Source organism: Diorhabda carinulata, chromosome 2 (genome assembly GCF_026250575.1).
Source record: "Diorhabda carinulata isolate Delta chromosome 2, icDioCari1.1, whole genome shotgun sequence".
Lineage (NCBI taxonomy): Eukaryota > Metazoa > Arthropoda > Insecta > Coleoptera > Chrysomelidae > Diorhabda > Diorhabda carinulata.
This window is the reverse complement of record NC_079461.1, coordinates 26812715-26835955: the sequence shown is the minus strand read 5'-3', so window position 1 is coordinate 26835955 and position 23241 is coordinate 26812715. Positions and strand designations below refer to the sequence as shown.

The 23241-nt window shown below is 29.4% G+C and overlaps 2 protein-coding genes across 3 annotated transcripts; one reads left to right on the top strand and one right to left on the bottom strand.

Moving 5' to 3' along the window:
• On the bottom strand, positions 1 to 9582 carry LOC130904146 (TNF receptor-associated factor 6). The gene is made up of 8 exons (XM_057816735.1): positions 9390 to 9582; positions 9121 to 9323; positions 8753 to 9059; positions 6768 to 6919; positions 4496 to 4738; positions 4301 to 4438; positions 3267 to 3469; positions 1 to 1870 (listed from the first exon to the last, which is right to left on the bottom strand). Exons 2-7 carry the CDS (start codon positions 9312 to 9314, stop codon positions 3280 to 3282), a joined length of 1224 nt encoding a protein of 407 aa, XP_057672718.1. The 5' UTR covers positions 9315 to 9323; positions 9390 to 9582; the 3' UTR covers positions 1 to 1870; positions 3267 to 3279.
• LOC130904145 (heat shock 70 kDa protein 4) lies at positions 9531 to 22225 on the top strand. Of its 2 annotated transcripts, none has more exons than XM_057816733.1 (11): positions 9531 to 10670; positions 10846 to 11044; positions 13252 to 13435; positions 13579 to 13870; positions 16408 to 16610; positions 17248 to 17456; positions 17998 to 18178; positions 18301 to 18584; positions 20290 to 20622; positions 20785 to 20927; positions 21228 to 22225. In XM_057816733.1, exons 1-11 carry the CDS (start codon positions 10564 to 10566, stop codon positions 21571 to 21573), a joined length of 2481 nt encoding a protein of 826 aa, XP_057672716.1. In that variant the 5' UTR covers positions 9531 to 10563; the 3' UTR covers positions 21574 to 22225. The 2 variants fall into 2 exon arrangements, with proteins under 2 accessions (XP_057672716.1, XP_057672715.1); XM_057816732.1 differs by having other exon boundaries at positions 10204 to 10670; positions 18301 to 18635.
• Positions 22226 to 23241: the final 1016 nt, after the last annotated feature.

Here is a 23241-nt window from a genome sequence, read left to right as displayed (position 1 = left end):
TAGGTTTTAAACAAAATATATTTTTGAATAATACATATTAAAAATGTAATAACAGATATATACCTACTATAATTAGTTTTAATATTGGACGGATTAATAATACAAATTTATTGATCACATTTAATTATAGGAGTTATAATATGTAAATCCTACATATTATAAAACAAAGCGACCGGTTTCAGTTGGGCAAAGGCATACATATTTTGTTTGTCGTAAGATCCTATCGGCTAGCGTGGTTGGATAGTTGCATCGTGGAGTTTTAGTAGCCATGAGTCACTTCGACGGAAAGGCCTTTGTCTTTGAGAAGCCGATCAGGCGCTTTGATGTCATTAGGCATACTGTGTGTGTGTGTGTTTGAGCTGCGCTCGTGAGAACTTACAGGCGGTCTGCTGTTTCAGCCTCCTCCATGTACCAGCGGCATTCCGGATTGTCCGTGATGCCCACGGTGTGGATGTGGAGTTTTGAATCACCGTGTTTAAAATACCCAAATCATATTCAATATCCATTTTTATTTTAAAAACCAATAGATCGGTCTAAAGTTAAGAAGCCTTCCATTTTGAGAGATTATTTTGAATCACATATTGTTTTAAGGGGTGTTTAGCGAAAGCCGAGTTCCAAATATAATCCACTAAATACGTTTGAATCCAAAGTGTATTTGAGTGTAACAAATAGATTTATGCCACATGCAATCAAGTATTATGGAGCGTTTTTGATGAAACTTTCTAGGGACTTCAATTTTTCAGACAATTGTGTGCAGACTTACACAAACTCTTGACAAACCTTATATATCTAAACCTCCATATAAAACACTCCATTCGTTAAAAACAAATGAAAATCTGTTCAGTACTTTTTGACTTTATCCTGATAGAGAAAGACAGGCGTGGAGGAGGCTTTGTATTATAATATTTAGTAAGGTAATCTACTAAAATATACTTACTATAAAAATTAACAATGACTTAAGCTTGGTTTCTGTTGCCAAAATTAAAAATTACCATTAAACTAACAAATTAAATTACTAGTTGAAATACATTGAAACGCAAATTATAATTAAACGCAAAAGAGTTCGCAAACTTTTAACATTTTAGTTTAATTCATTAATTTTGTGAGGTTATGAGCACAGAATACGTCAGATGAGTCTGTATTGGTGATATTGTGTTATTAACAACACGCTTGTTCTTTGTTTACGGAAATTATATTAGCGTTATTACGCCGCTTTCCGCCGTGGTGTTTTATTTTTAAAATTGATATTAAGAAAATGGGAGAAAGCATTGTTTGAAAGTCAGCTATGTCCTTCAGAGCGCGGAACACTGATAGTGTCAGGAGATTTCCACATTTTTATGACAAAATAATTTCTATTTGTTTAGCAGTAATTTATAATTATTCTTAATTTATTGCATAAATCAAAATATTACCACCAAGAAAGTTAAGTTTAATGTTAATTTCAATTCAGTTTTGATTTTGGCTGCATAAACCAAGCTTTACTGTAAGATTAATTCAACCAATTTCATAAATTTTAACTGAGTATGTTCCTTTAATATTTTGCAACTAGAAGGATGAAATTAAATATTACGATATGTTTGAAATAACATATGGAAAATAAAAATATGTAAAATATATGGCATTAACATAGATAATTTATCAATAATTAACCTTCTGAAGCTAACAGTTTACAATTTTTCCGAAATATTACGATTGTGCCACGCTATAGCCCGACGGCTCCAAGTACTTTCTTACCCCAAACATCTCTTTTCAGTACGAAATTGTGGGTTGGATGTGCCAAACGTTTTGAGTGAATTCGGTCTCAGCGACCTTTCGTTAACACGTGCTCGGTCGTACAGACTGAAGTTAGCTTCAGTGTAGTTGTATAATACTGAAAATAAAGTAAGTCAAAAATGATTTTGAAATATATTTACTAATCCAATTACATATCTTATTATTTATTTAGAATTGTTTGAAGAAAATGGCTTCGGGAAGTTATGAAGACGAACAGAAAAGACTCCAGCATCTTTACCGTAGATAAATTATGCGCAGCATACAACTCCGCGCGAATTACGCGACATTGGCCGTAATTTTTTATGGCACAATAACTATAGCTACCATTAACTCATATGTGATGTATAAGACAAATGTACAGTCAAAGCAACCCAGAAGATTGTTCTTAAAAAATATGGGCAACTAGTCGCTTCAACGACACGCTTCTATACCAAAAACATTGCAAAAATCATAAAGATGAAAATTGGGGAAATTTACATTTCTGACACCGCAAATGAGACCCCACCAGATTCTGTATATGGCCTATTTTATTATTCGAGTAAGAAAAGCAGGAAAACAAAATAAATTTTATGTGTTTGGAACACGTAAGGCCAGTATGCAAAGAACGTATTGAATTATAGACTATAGAATTATAGACTAATTTCAACAATAAAATTTCTAGTCGATAATTTGGATCGTGATAGTTTGTGCTTTTATAATGAAAGACTGACTTTTTGGGAATCTTCATTTTGGTTTATACTACAATAATAATAAATTTTCCGTTTTTATCTCAAGTTCATTACTTCAATTTTCTAGAAATTTGTTTAATTGAATCGGTCATTTCAAAAACCTCTATGTCACATTTTTTCCTAAATGATTTTTTTTTGCTGAAAATGGTTTCTTAAATGTAGATAATAATACTTTCAATAATACAGCGTGAAAGACGTTCATTGCATAAACATTAGTCAGTGACTTAAGAGGTTTTTGTAAACACTTCTAGATGGCAGGAGAAGTTTATGACTGAGTTGGACGTTTTTAAATTTCCTTTGTTTTGATTGGTTCAACAATCTTTCGTAAACCATCGCCATTAATGTTATATTTGAAGTTCACTTGTCTTTTACCAAATTATTTTGAGAGGAAAGTAATTTTAGGTACTAAATTAAACATAAAAAATTCCTTGAAAGCTCATTTGTTTGTATTTGAAACAGTTTTTATTGATTTCTGAAAAATTCCAATTGAGTGACATGAGGTTTTTGAAATGACCGATTCAGTTGAGTTTAATATAATTATGTATGATACATTATAAATACTTTGCCTTCCAACGATGTACCATTTTCATATAACCGTCTCGGAGACTAATGTTGGCTTTTATGTTACAATTAAACATGTTTGTTGCGCAAGGTCAAAAACGAAAGTTCTGTGATTGGTTAGAATATATAAAATGTATGTATTCAAAAAAATCCTTCAACTGATTTAGTATATTATTTTTGAATAAATTGAGAAAATAATGTTACCGTTATAATTTATTTAAAGTGTTTGAGCTTGTATTTTTATTAGTAACTGATTATTTGAAATAAAGTCTTGTTCTATTATATCTTCTAACAAAGCGAATTCAGTATATCCAAATCCTTTTGTATTCATATTTTGTACTGGACGTTTAAATGCATCTAGTTCTGGACGAGTCATCATTGTTTCTTTTATGGTGCGAAATGATTGCCTAAAAAAGAAAAAAAAAACATTAAATACATTTTTACCTTCATATTGTTTTAGTACATTAATGGCCAATAGCGACAAAAATTTATGAAAACAGAGTTAAGAACAAATATAACGATACTATAGATGCAAAGATGAGCATCCTTGAGTCAACTATGCCCCACATAACCTTTTTGAAAATCAGAAATCTGTAACCAATGTAATATCATTTGTCTTATATAATTAATAAATCAAAGGAACATAAAATCTTAATTCGTAATTTAGTATTAAAATCGTTTAATACTTAAAATCTGAACACGGAATGAGATAAGCTCATATATTACATTTTGGTATTTCTTGCGTTCTTATTATTCTTTTATTAAAATATAAACAGTTCTTGTCAGGACTAATTTGAAAATGGACTGAGAGAATATTCCAAGTACTAGTAGTACATTTAAAAATAAGGTATATGAACTATGAAAAATTGAGAATATAACTTATTCATCCAGTATCAATTAAGCACAGAAACAAAAAAGCAGGAAAAATATTGGAGTGGTTTACATACAACCCCTAGCTTGAATAGAAAATAATACATTCAAAAAGGCCTACAACTCAAATATATTTATACATAATTTTAATATTCAGAGCTGTTATCATAGACATTGGTAAATAATTGTTTATTTATACATTTCTTTTATAATTAAAGATTCTTGTTAATATCATTTTTATTAGGACACTAAATAATTGAAAATGTAATTAATTTATTTTGAAATTTCGAAAAATCGTGATACATTTTTACTTTCCAATTTGTTTTCTCAATTTATTTTGACTAGAAATGTAATAATGTAATACTTACGTAGGATGAATTAGACTTATTGTTAATCTGCCACTAAATGGCCAATCTAATGAATGATCGTGTTCAGTTTTCATAACATGTACTAATATTGCAATGTAATTATTATCTTTGGGAGACAAATTCAACCGCAGACATAGTCTAAAATAATCATATTGTCAGTTCACATAAAATAAATATATTATTGTTGTTATTTACTTATATCCGTTTGGACTAGTGAAAAATCCTGGACTGTAGTGCATTAAATGCGGATTTTCCCTCATTGCATTAATTTTGTTTTTAAAGTCACTAAAATACCATAAATAACAACCATTGCAATATCGCTGATGCAGCTTTGTCATACTAAGATTATGGGATGAAATTTGTTCTGACATATTTACTATTATAATATCTTGTTCTCTGGTTTTTTGTTCTAAATAGACTATTTTCTCATACAGTGTCCTGAAAAAACTGATACATTAACATCTCAACATAATAATAATAGTCTCATTTACATATTAGCTGATTGAAAATCTATCAGCAATTATGATTGGGAAACCTGTTCAGTTTTAAGCAAATATGAAGAAAATATAACACAATGATTAGTAATCAGTAAAATGTAGAGCATTTAATACAGAAATGTTCGAAAAAATTGCCTTCATAAATATTTGTAATCTTACAACATCCTACTACAGAATAAAATCAAAATTTTCATCTCTAATAATCCTATATTACTTATATATAAGTATAATTACAAAAGTACTATATTTAGGCTAACTGTCATATACCCTTTATATTCCAAAATGACCAATCTAAATATCTTAATACTTACAACCACATTGAATGATTTTGGAGACAATGTAACTAAAAATTTACAGATGGATTCAAATGTGACAATGGAACAGGAGCAGCATTTTTTGTTTCAATTATAAATCATGTTAAAAAATTTGAAATAGCAAATATTTTTTCAGTTTACTTTGTCGAGGCGATGGCAATAAAACAATGTTTACTATGGTGCCTACTAAATCCAATTCAAACTATTGCTATAATGACAAACTTAAAGTCAGTTTTATAAGCTATTGAAGCCTCTATTAAATATATATAATCAGGAACTTATTTTCGAAATAAAAAATGTATTATAGTTAACATTAGTTAATTAAAAAAGCTTGCGAATTAGAAGAGTACTCAAACTGTTTGTCATACTGATGTAATTACCAAACATAAGAAATCTATTAGAATCAAATGGAGAGAAGCTTACAATAACGTAAGTAAAACATCAGAAAATTTCCAGCTTCATCCATATCTACTAAATAGCATTCCAAATTTTGATTATAGTAAAAAATACACAGCAGCAATAGGTCGACTAAAATTAAATCATAGTTGTTTTCCGATACACTTTTACAAATTGGATATTTTACAATAAACATTTTGCAGCTGTGACAACATATTGATAGGTGATACTAATCATATTTTTCTGGAGTGCAAGAAAATGAATTCATATATTTCTTTGATACATCATAACTTTCCTCTTCCAATAAATATTAGCTTTCTTCTGGCAAGCCCAAATAAAGCTATTTTAGATACTATAATAAACTTCATTAAGGATACAAGAAGAGTTCTTCAAATCATGCACATCGAATAGATACTAAAAAAAAAATGTTTGTGGCCTATAGCCTTAGTCTGAGGCAATTCTTACTTCTACTCACACACACAAACAGTAACATGTATCTAGTCATTTTTCATTATATGTTTAACGTTATAAAATTGGGCATATACTTAGCAAACAAATGGAAATAATGATATAAGTTGATGCAGAACTAAAAAATAAGGATATTAGCTTGGATTCAACTTCACGCATTTCTTATAAATTTTCCTATCTCTCACATATACCACATGATGATATCAAGGCATAAATAGTCTACAATATAAGGATATGCGCAAAATGGGACAAGTATAGCACTTGTGAGGTGACGCAGCACAGCATGTAGTTTTGTAATCTACAAGATTGAACACATCGACCCAAATTGACAACATACGTGGGGTCACAGACGTGTCCCACTGTAGTTCAGACACACACAGTTTGCTGTGCCAAGCGTGTGGGTGACTAGCAAATTTTTTTTATGAAAAAATGATAAAAGAAAAGTTAATAGAGGCAGTACGGGAACACAGAGAGTTTTACAATACACAAAATGATGATTATATGACGAAACTGAAGAATTGCATCACCATGCAGCATGTGTAGAATTCAAGTCATGTTTCTCGTGTCACGCTACCCCGAAAACGTGTCTCAATTTGGGCCTTGCCTTAATACATTCATATCTCTAAAAACTGTATTTTTATTATATTTCTATTTTATTATAATGGAGAGATTGTTGGATAAAATATTTTTCAATCTGTTACTTTAAATGTGAAATTTACTGACTTCTGAAAAAATTAGCCACAAATCTAAAATAATAGCACAATATTAGTGATTAGATAGTTATGGACTTACTTCAACAATTCTTGAAGATTATTATCTTTAACTACAGACTGCACTTCATTTTTTGCTGGTGGATCCCAGAAATTAGCTTGTTCTGATAAGCTGGCAGTACTATTCGTTGGATAATTATTCACAACAATTTTTCCATATGCTTTAGATAACATCTGGAAATAAGAAATAATTATACAATACATATTAGAAGTGCTAAAATTTGAAATTTTTATATACATAGTGAGGTCATGAATTCTTGGCCTCAAATAGTATACAAAGTGTGTTAGCAAAAATCTATATACACAGTTTCAACTTGCTACTTTGATCCACTTTATTAGTGTAATCTTTACTATGATCAGACATCGATTGGAAGAGATTCCCAAAGCAGAGCCTGTGCAAACAAAAATGAAGGACATGAAAAGCACCAAAAATGTGATGGATACAATATTTTTGGACTGCGAAGGTATACTTTATATATATATATATATATATATATATATATATATATATCTTACTCTAACTTACTACTGCAAAAAGGAGGTGACAAAATCAGCCGAAGGGTACGGTTACTTCAGTCTATGGTTCAGTCCACACTGCTTTGCTTTTCAAGGCTACTTGTACACAAATGTGGCTTCACAGAGATTGAACAGTCACTATATAGCACTGATCTAGCCTCGTCCATGTATTTTTTTTGCAAATTGAACAGGCAGTGTAAGAACTTTTTAACTAAAGATAATATCATATTTTTATGGTGAAATTTTAGTCAAACAATCTGAAAAGTTGGTGAAAATAAAAGAAGAATATATTAAAAAAAAATCAGTTTTCCCTATTTATAACCTTTCTTTCTATGTTAGGCTAAGAACTCATAGACTGCAATCACTACTACAATTTAGCTAACAAATTAATACCTTCATCATTATTTTGTACAATAATATAAATTTTCATAGCAAAAACATAAGGATTAATTAGATTTTTAATAGGTCTCATGTATTTTCAAAATTAAATTATATCAGATATATATCAGATTTATGGTTAATTTGTGCACTCACATTAATGAACCTACATGGTGTTTCTAAATTCATATAACAAAATTTAAGTGATTGCTCATATGAAATGAAGATGGATCTTTCCTATAACAAAATTCCCTCAGCCCACCCCTTTTAGAGTTTTATATTTTTTTGAAATTTCAATAATGACAGAAGCTAGAGGTATTTTTTCATTATTCCTATTACATTATACATAGGTGAATCATAACATTTTTTACATCTCTACTCTTTTCCACTCAAATTTGAAAAAAATTAATAATAGTGTTTTATTTTGTCTATGCAGCTATTGGTTTTGAGAAAAAATATTTATAAAAAAAACAAGGATTTCAAGTTATTTTTATTTCATAAAACTTCATCTTGAAAAAAAAGTTTTGATATGAAATTAAGTAAGGTTTACTAATTTCACTCCGTGTAATGTAACAGAAATATTAAAAAAATATCCAGGGGTAGTTCTTTGCGAGTGCACGAAAATTACAGAATTTCAAGTTTCACTAAGATTTTAGAAAAAGAATAAAAACTCAATTTTAGTCACCATCTTTCAATGTTGATATTTCAGAAGGGGTGGGTTGAGAAAATTTTGTTATATATTTTGTCATATGAGCAATCACCTCCTGAATTCTGTAGCATGAATTTAGAAGCACCCTGTATATATGTTGAATAATTATAATGTATTGATAACAAACTCATTGTCTATAGAGACCAAAGGTGAACTAAATTAGTATCAAAATGTGGATTAAACAGTGTGAGTGTTGCTGAAGTAGTAGTGGTAAACAGTGTGTTCAGCATAAATATTACTCTCTGTTTAATGTTCATTTCTATGTAATTCTCTACTGTACCGATTCTACAAATTGTTTGTGAACATTTACACATTTTAGTTTCCTAAATAAAAAATCTTTATTACAATATTTGATAATACAAATATGCATTTAACAAATATCCCAACTAACAGATATTACTTACTGTTAAATGTTTTTGTATGTGTTGTTCCAAATGTCTCTGAAGTTCGGGTTCGTCCTCAAATTTTTCCTCGCAACCAACTTCCATAAAAGAGCATCGCAATTTTTCATTATCTGGCAATTCGGGAATTTTATATTCACAAACCATAAGGTGAGTTTCGATATCCAAGGGAGATAACTCTATTAAACAACCTCTAACAATATTTGGACACTTTGTACGTTGTTGAGATATTTCCCTTCTTGTGAAATTATCTGGAAATATATCTTCCTTATTTAATTTCATGTTATCCACAGGACAAGCATTCTCCCTCCTTAAAAAAAGCAATTTTTATAAAACGTCAATAAGCAAATTAATACGAATTATTTACTTACTCTAACCAAGAATAAATACAATTTCTGCAAAACCGATGACCACAAGAGGTTAGAACTGGATCTCTCAACCAAGCTAGGCAAATGGGACATTCAAATCTAGCTTCTGGTGCTAAAGCGTCGTTTATTGAACTTTCTTCTGCTACAGACATATCATTTGTATTTATTTTGTCATCAAACATGCCACCACTTGCCATTTTCACGATCTTAAAGATGTGCTGATAAATTTAAGGTTTAATCGGCATAATTCTTATTTATTTAATGTTTCTTACTCATATAAAAGTGTTGCCAGTTTGAGAACTCTAAAATCGCCAAAAAAATATGTGTAATAATAAATAAATATTACAAAAGATGGAAGTAAACGAAATATACCGTATTGAATTGCTATATTCACTAAATATTCTTTCTATAAAGTCAAAAGAAGATTTAGTGGAAATCATCACAAATGATTTATTTAAAAAAACTAACTTCACATTTATGTATTTTAATAGTTTTTATTGCATTATGTTATTAATTATGTGAAAGTAATGGATATAAAATTATCAAATTGTATATTTTATTTTAGCATTTTGACCATTCTAATATTGAATAAAAACTCGATATCAACAATTTTTTCAACAAAAATTGCATATAAGTAGATAAACTTTGAAAAATGGCTACAATCGGCAATGTTGCAAAGAAGCTCCATCTTTGATAATTATCTAATTATCCTAAAATAATGCTGTAAACCGTGTATATAATCTTTGCTGTAAACGGTTGGTTGTGGTTTGCAGTTTTCTGTCAGAAATTTTAACACCAAGGTTGATTATAACGATATCCGCAATCATGTTTGTTATCTACGTAGGTACAGATCAAGATTTACGGAGAAATTACTGCAGTCCTAATATTTTCATTTAAGGACATTTTCAAGTTTTATTACTCTAGCAATTATTATTTAATGAAATTTTGAAATTAAGAAGCTCTTTTTATCAATAAGTTCACTTTTCCAAATTTCTTTACTCGTGAATAAAGCTATGGTTTTGTAATTCCATTGCCAATAGTCAATTCAATTTTGTTGATATTTTTGTTGCTTCAATCAATTATGACAATATTCACGAAACTATCAAGGAGACTTAAGAAGTTTCTCTTTTTAGTAATAGTTTATTCAATTAATAAAAAAAAGCTAGAATATTCCAGAAATAGAAACCCTCAATTTCTTTAAGTTGGCAATAAACTAGAACATTCTAGAAACAGTTTTTATTCTGCCTTTAAGTTGGCTGCTTTTCGGTTTTCCTTGTCGAACGTGTAGACAGATATTTCCTTCTGTAAGTCATTTCCAAAAAGTGTGATAAAAAGTGTGCCGGTTGAATTTGACCTGCAACTAGTGAAAAAATCAATTTAAAATAGTGAATTAACAATTAAAATTATTTGAAGCTAAATTATAGTCGCGTTTTAAGGTCAGGTACAATGTCTGTGATAGGAATCGACTTAGGAAATGAATCTTGCTATGTAGCTGTAGCAAAAGCTGGCGGAATCGAAACCATTGCAAATGATTACAGTTTAAGAGCTACTCCGTAAGTTTTAAATAAATTGAATATTCCTAAATTACATATATAAAATATTTTTTTGATATAATGATTTGGACATACACAGCAACCTTGATGTCTCTTATGAATATTTTGCTCCCTATTTTGGTAGTATTACTCATTTTTGTGGGCGATCTTCAAAATATAGTTTTATCATTTGTAGATCATGTATTGCTTTTTCTGGAAAGAACCGAATCTTGGGAGTTGCAGCTAAAAATCAGCAAGTTACCAATATGAAAAATACAGTATATAACCTGAAAAGGTTATTAGGTAGAAAATTTAGAGATCCCCATGTTAAAAAAGAAATACAGTTCTTACCGTTTACAGTTTTTGAAGAGAAAAATGGAAATATTGGAATTAAGGTACATATTCTATTTATGAAACAATTAGGAAATAAGAGTGTATTTAAAATTATATTGTTTGCTTAAAATGACATCATAGGCATCATAATACTTTCATAATAATAAATATAGGTCATATTTTATGTATAAACTGAAATTTCTACATTACATATCTCATTTTTCTGCATTTGTTAATATTGGTGTATTATTTGTGTTGTGAATAACATGTCTCATGTTTTTATCTTCTAATTGTTTTAAATTATCCAAATCTACAATTTTATAAAATAATTACCATTGTACATTATTGATTTTAGCTAAAAATAACTATGTTTACAAATATTACTAGCTTCACTACATTCATTATCAATGGTTTCCATAACATCAACTAGAATTTCTCTTTTGTAAATAAAATATTTAATACAATTTTCTAAGCACCAAAAATGAAAAAACATACTTAACATTGGTATGTGGTCATACAATGTTTATTAGCAAGTAACATATATTTAAACATTTAATTATTGTTTATGAATAAGGTACTCTAATTCACTAATTATTGCATATGTTACCATTCAGTTTCTCGCTGGAGGTCTAACATTGTATAAGTCATAAATGAAAACTTTTCAGGAGAGCAAAAATACAAAATTTTTATATATATTGCGATCATAATTCACATATATTTTTTTTAAATTTATGAACATAGATCAATTTCAAAATTTTTTAAACAGTTGTCTAGAATTGTATCGTTCGATTTCAATATCGAATTAAAAATTAAAAATTGATCAACTTGAATATTACTCCACTGTTAAAATATAACAGATCAAATCAACTAGAGAAAAATCAATAAAAACAGTCTGAAGTTGACAGGTACAAAATTGCAAAATTCCATGTCATATAATTACTTATTAGTGTAATATAAAAGTTAGTGTAATTTTGTACAAATTATTTTTATGACAAGGACATCTGTTAGCTGAATATTTAGATTTGAAATCACATTTCTGGAAGCTCTGCTCTGATTTATTGATTGCTTTGTCGCTGTTTGGTGTGAAGAAATTTAGACACTGGAACATCATCTTTTGCTATCAACTTCTTTTGACAAACGCTAAATTGAAATCTTGCATATAATTGTTTCAAAATTTCACTTTTAGTGCCCAGTTTGTAGAGCCTATCATCAAATATTTCAAGAACTACTGCTAAAATTGAACAGAATCAGTTTTTGTTCTGTCAATTTCAGGTATTTTTGTTCTGACTGTAGCTCCTTCTTCGGCTATAACAAATATGTTTTAGTCACTGTCTTCTGCAATTTAATGATTTACTATTTATTATTATACAAACTAACTAGGTAAAGTGCGATTATACGTTTTTTTTACTTTAAATTTCAAACTTCTATGGATGATCTTGAAAAGTTTGCTGATTACTTAGTTAATGTGCACATTAACGTATTCTGCATTCTAACTGTAAAATATACACATAGTTTTATTAGTTCTATTTTATATTTAATCTTATCAACATACAGCTTCTGATAAAGATTATACAATCATTTGGTTCTCCATCAGATTAGATGGTTATGTTTAGAAATCGTCTTGATTTTAGGTTTCTCTATAATTTTTGAAAGATAGATAAACATTTGATATTTTCACTAGTCTTTATCAAAATATTTGACAAATTTTCATCTATCTTTCAAAAAATTGTTTAAAAAATTAATTTTAAAACAAAAGAGACCTAAAGTGAAGATGATTTAGAAACATAAACATATATAAAAGATCTAAGAAATAAGAATTAAAAGAAAAATATTTTTTTGAGATTCTGTTATAAAAAATATTAAAAGATCATTTAGAAATTGGAAAAATGAAACATAAAATTTCTACTAACAAGTAGCAGCAAAGAAGTTTCTTAATTTCTATCTCAAAGATCATTTAAGTTTATAAGACCTGCTGGTTTTATACTCACCAGTAAGCATCTTTTGTAAGTGATAAGAATAGCTGACAAAAATATGAATATTTTCCAGTTGTGTAAAAGTTCGAAATGAAATATAAAGTATGCCACAGTACCAAGTCACTCCATTTTGTTTGAGAAAAAGGATATATTTCTGAAACATGCAACTCTTAAAACAGTGGTTTGTAGTAATTTGTAGGAACCACTATACAATTTCAAAACATCAAAGGCGATCAAAAAACTCACTGTTCTTCTAATTGAGTATAATTTTTTCACCATTTTTTGGTCTATTGTAGGTAAATTATTTGAATGAAGAATATAAATTTTCACCTGAACAGTGTTTGGCAATGCTGTTAACAAAATTGAAGGACATAGCTATGACAGCTTTACAAACTCCTATAAATGATTGTGTTATATCAGTTCCTAGTTACTTTACGAATAATGAAAGAAAAGCATTATTAGATTCAGCAGCTATAGCAGGTTAGTTATTAAAAAAAAAAGATTTCTTAGTTGCATATTATTAAATTCTGTCATTTTGTATAATGTAACAATGAGTAGTTATGTTGTAATAGATAAAATGATGTTTTCATTACCCTGTGTATACAATGGTTTGATTATTTTAGGATTGAACGTCTTGAGATTATTCAATGAAACCACTGCAACAGCACTTTCTTATGGCATTTACAAGCAAGATTTACCTGCACCTGAAGAAAAACCTCGTAACGTAGTTTTTGTTGATTGTGGACATTGTTCTTTACAAGTTTCAGCAGTTGCATTTAACAAAGGAAAACTTAAGATGCTGACTACCACATCTGATCCTAATTTAGGGGGAAGGGATTTTGATCTCATTATTGCTGAACATTTTTGCAAACAATTCCAGACCAAATATAATATTGATGCTAAATCTAATGCAAGGTAATGGCTTTCTTCAATTTATTTGGCACATTTTTAGATGGTATACCTAACATAGTTGAAGGTTACCTTTGATGTTTGATTTTTGATAAAGAAATTAGAACACTATTAAAATTATGTCATTGTCATTGAACTTTGAAAAAAGTAAATATTTGTGTTAAATTATTTAACAAATTGTTTTAAACTGCTTCTAATGAACATAAAAAAATAAAGGAATGTAAGTTTAATATTCATTAAAAGGTAGCTTAAACCAGGAGAAGGACATAGGATACTTTTTATCCAGTTGCCGTGGGACATGACATAAAAGGTAGTATAAAAAAACCCAACAAGCAAAAAAACGAAAAATTAAGAGTCAAAATATCTGTTTAGTTGTTCATTTATTAAAAATGGTGTAACAGAATGGAATTGACATGAAAGAACAAAACGCTACTGACAGCTAAGCTCAATGTTAAGTTGACCTCTTGATGTGTTTGTTGCGAGTTTTACTAGCTTATTGTGCCGATATTATCATTAACAATACTGCGACCGACAAAGCCACAATGCAATTAGGATTTGAAATATTGCGAATAAAAGGACTGAAGAAGAAAAAGAATTTGCACTAAAGAGCGCCACCTTAGTAATGCTCGACTTTGTGCTTCTCTATCACAAGAGCAAAGTGAGGTAGGCGAAACGGCTCAGTTGGCAACGCGAAATCGTCGAACAAACCTCAGAGATCAACAACTAGATAATTTTCGATGCACATGCACAAAAAGAATTTTATGAATTATTGATTTGAATCTAGCATTGTTTATATATAATTGCAGCACTAATTACTATACTGTCGCATTTGTCAAATGGACATTGTTTGCAAATAATGTGGCGCATTGAAGTTTTCCACAGAAACACCAGGATTGTGCTACCTTAGTGGGAAAGTGAAATTGTCATTATTTACTCTGCAATATGAGCCACAGCATCGTGGCGAAAGCCCTGAATAAAGAAATTTTCTACCTAACAATAAAAAATATAATGGTTGTTTCTAAATGTCCTAATTTGCGCAGACATCGAAGAACAAGGATTTAATCCGACATTTAAGGTATTTATTTATTTGGATGTGTTGCACAGTTGTAAGTTGTCAGTTCGAGGATCCTGATGATCCCCCAACTGATTTGCTGTGTGAGTTTAAAAGACTTCATTATTTGATCCGTATTGCATTTGTTATGACCAATAACAAGTTGAATTTAGCAAATACATGTTTTCTTATGGTCAATAATATGTGGCATTCTCATGGATCGCAAGACCATCTGTGTTATTTGTTCCTTGCCTGATAATAAAACAAAAAATTTCATGCTTGGCAGTCTACCAAAATCAAATGAGGGTTGTATAAGAAATTTTCGTTTGCAAAATAGACATTTATGTATTCTACCCTTACTTCAAAAATAATTTTCTTCCTAGTAATTTTTTAGATTATATATAGTTATGGGCAAACAAATTAAAGTGTAATTAGTGGATCTTAAGAACATCGCATTTATACTAAATATATTTTTTTTATTTTAATTTCAATTTAATTCAAATACGCACTCAAATTCCTTCTTAGATATATATCTTCGATATTCATTTATATCAGAAAGGTTAATGTTAAAAAATTTAAGTCCTCTGGTATGATTATCTCTACTAAAAAAATTGAATGCAAAAAACATCAAATTAGATGCAAATTGGAACTAGAAGGTCAAATAACAGAGAGTGAAAGTACATTGGAATTGACATAACCAATTTTGGAGACGTAGAAGACGTGGTAAGAAAACAAGTACCTAGAGCAAATAAGGTTATTGAGATTTCTTCAGAACGTAGTATGGTGAAAAAAACACCTAAGGCACGAATTTACAAAGCAATAATTTGAACTATAATGTCCTATACATCAAACATAAGACCAGAAACCAGATGAAAAAACACTATTAGGCCGAGAAAGAAATGAAAACAGACGATCATTTGACATAGATAACATTAATGAATGAGATCAATCTCCAATTGGAACACGAAGTAAAGATCGACCAAGAAATAGGTGGAATGACAACCTAAAGCCATGATGAGAAAAAAATCGATGTACAGAGGCCGTGCATCAATGAAGAGTGTAAGCTATCCACCAAAATACCTGACCAAAAAAGAATAATTAAAATACCTGATTTTTGTTTATTTATATTTATCCTATTTATTAATAGCTTTTTAAGGCGAACGGTCAACTAGTTTCAATATAAATCGCATTATAAGTAAAAAATCTTGTAAAAATAAAAGAATGATAAGCTTAGGTGGAGATATATCCACAAAAACAGAGATTAAGATGAAACACGCCCAAAAAATTATTTACTATTCATCTGTAATAGAAATTATTGATATTAAATATATTAAAAAGTAAAAAAATTGAATTAACGCAAAACTATATAATTCCAGTAAACCATAGTTTAGAGAGGGGAGATATTTTTACAATTATCAAAAAATAGATGTTGCTTATTTTATGTGAGAAAATAAATATATTTTATGAATAATCTTCAAAATTGTTATTTCAGAGCTTTTCTAAGATTATTGACGGAAGTAGAGAAATTGAAAAAACAAATGTCTGCAAATTCTACAACTTTGCCACTCAACATAGAATGTTTTATGAATGACAAAGATGTTTCCAGTGATATGAAAAGAGCAGACATGGAAGCTTTGTGCACTCATTTATTGGAAAGAGTGGAAACCAGTTTAAAAGATTGTCTTAAACAATCAGGTTAGTCTTTAAAAGCAGAATTAAAGATAAATATGTATATAAAATTACTAATAATACGTTTGTTTACTTGCTATGTTTACCTTGTATACGACCTTTTATATCAAATAATTTTCATGAATTTATTTTAAAAACTGTAAGTGATGTAATGCTTTATCTAATTTGTAAAACCAATATGAATTACGTGAGCAGCAAAAATTAGAAAAGAATGGGAATAAGATATTGGTGTAAGGAAAAATTAGACATAATTGGATGGTACAACTATGAAGGTCGTGGTCTAATTTAATATAATAGGACTATCATATTTATTTTCATCAGTTTATTTTATATACACAGTAATTTTTTCAAGAGTATATATAATCCATGTACTACTACACATTTCTTTTTCCATTCTAATTCTTTTCAGTGAGAAGACAATGAGCAGGATGATACTTGGTGAGGATACCACGTATCATTTCTGTTTTTTATTTATTCAAGATATCTTTAGAGATTACTTTAGGATTTGTTGTTAGGATGTCAAAAGCTGGTATTAGTATGACTACTCTATCTAGATGAATTATTTATTAAAATTTTATAATACTTCAGGATTATAAATGTACTATAAATTTTAATCTATTCAAATATCTTTTTTCTGTTTCAGGATTATCATTAGATGATATACATTCAGTAGAAATCGTAGGAGGATCTAGCAGGATCCCCGCAATCAAACAGCTTATTGAAAAAGTATTTCATAAAGTACCAAGTACTACTTTGAATCAAGATGAAGCTGTGAGCCGTGGCTGTGCTCTACAGTGCGCTATGTTATCTCCAGCAATTAGAGTTCGAGATTTTAGTATTACAGATGTGCAAGTGAGTATAATAAATTCTTGAAAACATTCAAAACAGGCGTAACTATTTATAATTATCATATGGAATCTGATATAACCTAGAAAAATTGATAATCACTCAGTAATATTCAAGAAATAGATTGTAAAAATGATATACTCAAGTCACAATTTTTTCTCTTTGTACAGATTATCTCTCCATCTAAACTTTTTCACTTAAATTCCTAAAATAAATTATTTCCTTTGATGTCTCTTTAGAAAGAGAGAAGCCATTGTTGTCATCTGATATTTGAGTTTTTCTTGTATATGTAAGTTCCCACTCTGCTATTCATTGTTTTTTTTTCTTAACAGAGTTGTTTCTTAGCGACATCAGGAAAATAGTAACAATACTTACACATGAAGTTCAAAATGTTTGTAGTGAATCACAATCAAATACTTTTGTTTGTTTAAATGAATCTTTTAAGAATTAATCAATTATATAGTTTATATATATATTTTTCATTTCACAATAAAAAAATCTTTTTCTTTGGTATTGTAACTATATTAATTATTTCTTTGTTTTTCAGGCTTATCCAATTTCTGTAGCATGGGATGCAAGTCCAGGAGGCGAATCTGCTGGAGAATTGGAGGCGTTTCCTCTTAATCATCCTGTTCCATTTTCAAAATTATTAACATTTTATAGACAAGAACCGTTTTCTATTCAAGCTAAATATACTGGTAGTATTCCGTATCCCGACCCTACTGTAGGTGAGTTTAGATAAAGAAATGTTCATTCAAATGTTTTTTATATAAATTTATCAATTATTATGATCTTTTATAAAGTATAGATTTACTTTGATGAGAGAATTGAATTTTCATTTTTGTATTAGGTATATGGATAATAAAAGACATTAGACCAAACACAGAAGGTAAACCACAAAAAGTAAAGGTAAAAGTACGTGTCAACCTTCATGGAATTATGACCATATCCAGTGCTAACATGTATGAAGCGAAAGAATCTATAGAACAGGAATCAGTTGAAGAACAACCTAAAGAGATGCAAGTAAATAATACAGATCAACAGAATGGTGGTGAACAAACTAATGAAGGGGAAGAATCGATGGACACTAATGGAGGAACAGGCCCAGTCAGTGGCGAAGGTGCTGTTCCTGAGGTAGGCTCGGGCTCCAGCTGGACGAAGAAAATATCTGCTTGGTTCAGCGGGGTACGCATACTGTCCCGGCAACGCTGGCCTGGCAATCCTTTTTTCGTTTTTCGTTCCACCTGTATACGCTTTTTTACATTTTTCGTTGGTTTTGAAAAATATTCGAACTATCTATTTATCATGAAAATTATCTTGAAAATTTCCATAGGTTCATATAATTTTAAAATATAGCAGTTACTTGTACTTAATTTGATAAAATAACAAAAAAACATGAATATGACTGATGTGTCACAAGCTGAACTACCTAATTTTTTTATACAAACAAAACATGAAAGTCTAGTAATTTCTTGGTTAGTTTCTGCAGACCGCTCTACTACTGAGAAATTACCTATTAGTTGAAAAGCTTGCTTATTTTTGTGTACAAATAATGTAGACGTTAGAATATTTTTTTAAAACCAACTTCACTCGTATAGATATATTCGTTTGCTTTTTTTGTATTAGTCTAGAGGTTAGTGACCAAGAATCTTGCGCTTTGTGATGTCAATCTGAAATTTAGTGGAGTATAGCAATCCAGTCCAAAATACAATTGTCAAATTTTAGGTTTCTATTACAAAGTTCATGGTTCATTTAATGGCTGGTCACTAATGTTTTGACAAAATAATTTGATCATTCCCCATTTGAAAATCATTTTCAATTTACTACCTTGCGTACTTACTTTTTTGATATACCTTCAAAATTAAAATTATCTTCATTTTGTTCTCATGCAACCAGTCTCATTTAACTTTCAACATTATCATAAAGTTACCAAATAACTTAGTTCTTGATTTATTCAGAACTTCTTTCCATTTTTTATTAATTTGCCTAATCGAACCAATAATTTTGCTTTATACGATTGAAAGTTGTCAAAAGTGCTGTATGATCTTGATGCTAACGATTCTCATAACATCTGGTAAAATGACTGCGTCTTATGTACAAAATCACTGGTTATTATTGTTTTTGGACACATGACTTTTCCGTGAAAAAACGCTCTTTAGCTTTACTATAGCTCTATTCCTAGTATATTTCTACCTTAAATCAACATTCCATGACTTGTAATCTTCGTACCCAAATATTTGTATTTTTCTCAACATTTCCTAGTTGGGGTCATCCATCACACGTTTTATTTTTAATATGTTTACTTCTAATCCTGATTTTCTATATTCTTCACTTAGGTGTATTGTCATATATTCTAGATTTTTAGGTCTTGTGCCAATATTACCTAATCAAAACTTATGATGTAGTGTTTTTGAGTGTTTTAATAACCAAGTTATCGTCTTCAGAGACTGAAGCTAAGCTTAGGTGTAGTGATAGCGTAAACAGTATTCAGTATGAATATCACCAACGTTTCCAGGTTGAGTTTATTTTTGGTTTTTGAAGATGATAACTGTGTTGTGAGTGAGCGTTAGTGTATTAGTAATAAACAGTGTGATGATTATAAGTAACATTAATGGTAACCAAGACAATATAACAAATATTTGAACAACACAGTTTAGGTATATTTATCAGTTTTCTCTTCTAACATGCATTAGGGAGTCATGGGTTTCAATCCCAATAACCTGATTACCGAAATTTTGATTTTTGTTTCTATTTCAATCTAATACTTTGGTCTAAGCTTCGAGTAAAACAACTTGATGGTATATTTTGATATTCATTTTATTTTTGCATAAAATTTTAGGAAGGAAGTGACAAAGATAAAGATAAAAAGAAAAAGCACGTCGTTAAATCAATTGAGTTGCCAATTGAATCTATTACAAATGGTTTCTCACAGGTGGAAATAAATCATTTCACAGAACAGGAATTCAAAATGATAGCATCTGATAGACAGGAAAAAGAACGGGCAGATGCTAGAAATTGTTTTGAAGAATATGTGTATGAATTGAGGAATAAAGTTGGATCTGATGGAGAATTTGCTCCTTTTCTGTTAGAAAATGACAGAAATGCTTTAGTAATGCAGTTAGATGACATGGAAAATTGGTTATATGAAGATGGAGAGGATTGTAATAAACAGGTGCAGTGTGATTTTTATATGCATTTATATATCATATTTTAGTTGGAGATATGTGATTGTGAAGAGATTGTCAATGTTGAAAATTTTCTGTTTTCAACATTTTGAATAATGTCAAGAAAACACATCACTTTTAATACTTTCTAATTGAAATTGATGTTACAGGTTTATTTAGATAAATTACAACAGTTAAAGAGCATTGGAGAACCTGTTCAAAACAGAAAAATCGAATACGAACTTAGACCAATGGTTATGGAAGATTTTGGAAAATCCCTACAACTATGTATGAAAGCTTTGGAACTCGTAAGGTTGGTAAAATTTATAGAAACTGTATTCTAATTGAAAAACTCAACCATCTAATAGGAGTGGAGAAAACAATGAACACATTGTTAAATTAAGAAATTGTGTTCAATTATATGATAGTGTTCATGTATTTTTTTTTCTGTTTTTGTAGCTTCAATTAAGTGTAATGTAAATTTGGAGCAATTCTACTAATTAGGAAATAAACTACGGCCAACAAATGGATAATTTTGATTAATTTTTTTACTTCAGAATGTCTTTGAAATGTTTTTTTTTAGATTTTTCATTATCTTTGTATCTTTTTTCAGATCAAAAGATCCAAAGTATGCCCACCTTACAGAAGAGGACTACCATAAAGTAGAAGATGCATTTAAAAATTCTTATCAGTGGTTGGAACAAGCCAGATCAAAATTAGCTGTAGCTGCTAAACATTTGCCTCCACCAATAACAGTAGCCCAGATTAGGCAAGAAAAATCAAATTTTGAAAGCTGTGTAAACACAATACTTAACAAACCAGCCCCGAAAGCCCCATCGCCCCCTAAAGAAGAAAAGCCGGCAGGAGACGATAACAAAACCACCCAAGGTCAGGATCAGCAACCCAATTCAGAGGCACCCAATAGTGACAAAAAAGATGAAAAAATGGAATGGAATTAGTTTAATTAGGTGTTTTTTTTGTAATTGTTAATTAATATGGTCGTTAGATTTAACAATGTAACAGATTCTTAAAATATGCTTAATATATCAGATATATTTAAACGCCTTAAGTTTTTGTTTTATTTTGCACATATTTACGAAGAAAACTGTATAACAATAAAAAAAAGAGTTAAATGTAACGATAGTTCTGTTCACCAAAGTTAAAATAATAGGGTACTTGCATGGTTTGAGAAAAAAAATAGTTATGGACAATTTATATACAACTTTATTATATAATTTTTTTAAATTCTTTAATCAATATTTATAGAGAAAAAAATTATGGAATATTCAAAAATTTTCTAGGTAGTTTAAAGATTTCAGTAGGGTCGAAAACCAATAAGAGTTTTCTTATGTAGTTAAAAATTTGAGATTTTTACGATTTTCAATTGAATATTTTGAAACTATTTTTTCACTTTTAATTAAATATTTTACTTTCTAATTATAATTTATAAAACAAAAATATGAATACTTTTTAAAAAATGCAAGTACCCTATTGATTTATCTACTTTGTAAAATTCCAGAAGTTTAATTGAATAATCAAAATTCCATTGTATTGACATTTATGTTCCTCAGCATTCGCTAACAATGCAATAAATGCTCAATAGTAAAGAAAGTGTTTTAAATCATTTCTCAAGTTTCAAAATTAGTTGTAATACAAAAAAAGAGTTCTTGAAATCACACATTGTAGAAAGGGAGTTTTTAAGAATACTATAACTGATTTTATTTTTTTTTATAATTTTTGAAAGACAAAAATAAACTAATTTTAAAACAGAAGAGACCTAAAATCAAGACGTTTTAGAAACATTTTTAATAAGCCGCCGATATTTTTCTGCAAATGAGATTCACTAATTATTATTTCAAATAATACAGATTACAGCACTTAACCTTGTAGTAAGTGAATCACATATTTAGCTCGGTTTATATGTAGAATTGTCAGTTGATCCCTCAATATTTTAAGCCGGCGGCACGCACTCAGACCAGACGAGCTCGAGACTGTGTTCATCGACTATGTAAAATCCTCCATAATCAAATTAGAACAAAAAATATGAATGAAGCTTTATGAATTCCCACCAAGCGAAAATCAGTAAAATTATTTAAAATTAAATTTGAAAGTTCCCTATCTATTGGAGTGTTTTTAACTAATTTGCATTAAAGTAAAACCAAAATATCTTCTGCGGCGATAGTAAACTATTTGGTTGTGCGTCACAAAAATGCCTCAAACATAATATCCCATACCGCATCAAATAATGAGATAGATTCTCTTAGGGCTCAATCGATGTGCCAATCAGCACCTTGATGCATGTGTGACTGAATTACGCATCCAGAGAGTGTGCGTCATGAAAGTGCCAAACGTCACATCCTTCAGTTTGTATTTTGCATATATGTAATACTCCTATATGGACAGTTTCTATAAGTGGAAGGTGTTCCGACTAAGTGAAACAAATATAAAGGAGTATTACATATGTGGTATTTTGATGTCCGGTACAATTTGTGTATTGAATAATGAGTACTAATATATAAAAGAACCAGATCTAGAAATACATCTTCAATATCATTCTAGAAGTATATAATAAATATTTATATAAATAACTCATGAAATTAATGTAAATTTTTAGGTGAAATTGATAT

Coding starts and splice junctions, on each gene's coding strand:
- LOC130904145 (XM_057816732.1), top strand. CDS start 10,564: ATGTCTGTGATAGGAATCGACTTAGGAAATGAATCTTGCTATGTAGCT. Junction 13,436..13,578: donor AGATTCAGCAGCTATAGCAG/GTTAGTTATTAA, acceptor TGATTATTTTAG/GATTGAACGTCTTGAGATTA. Junction 18,636..20,289: donor TATCTGCTTGGTTCAGCGGG/GTACGCATACTG, acceptor ATAAAATTTTAG/GAAGGAAGTGACAAAGATAA.
- LOC130904146 (XM_057816735.1), bottom strand. CDS start 9,314: ATGGCAAGTGGTGGCATGTTTGATGACAAAATAAATACAAATGATATG. Junction 4,439..4,495: donor ACTAGTCCAAACGGATATAA/GTAAATAACAAC, acceptor TGATTATTTTAG/ACTATGTCTGCGGTTGAATT. Junction 3,470..4,300: donor ATAAGTCTAATTCATCCTAC/GTAAGTATTACA, acceptor TTTCTTTTTTAG/GCAATCATTTCGCACCATAA.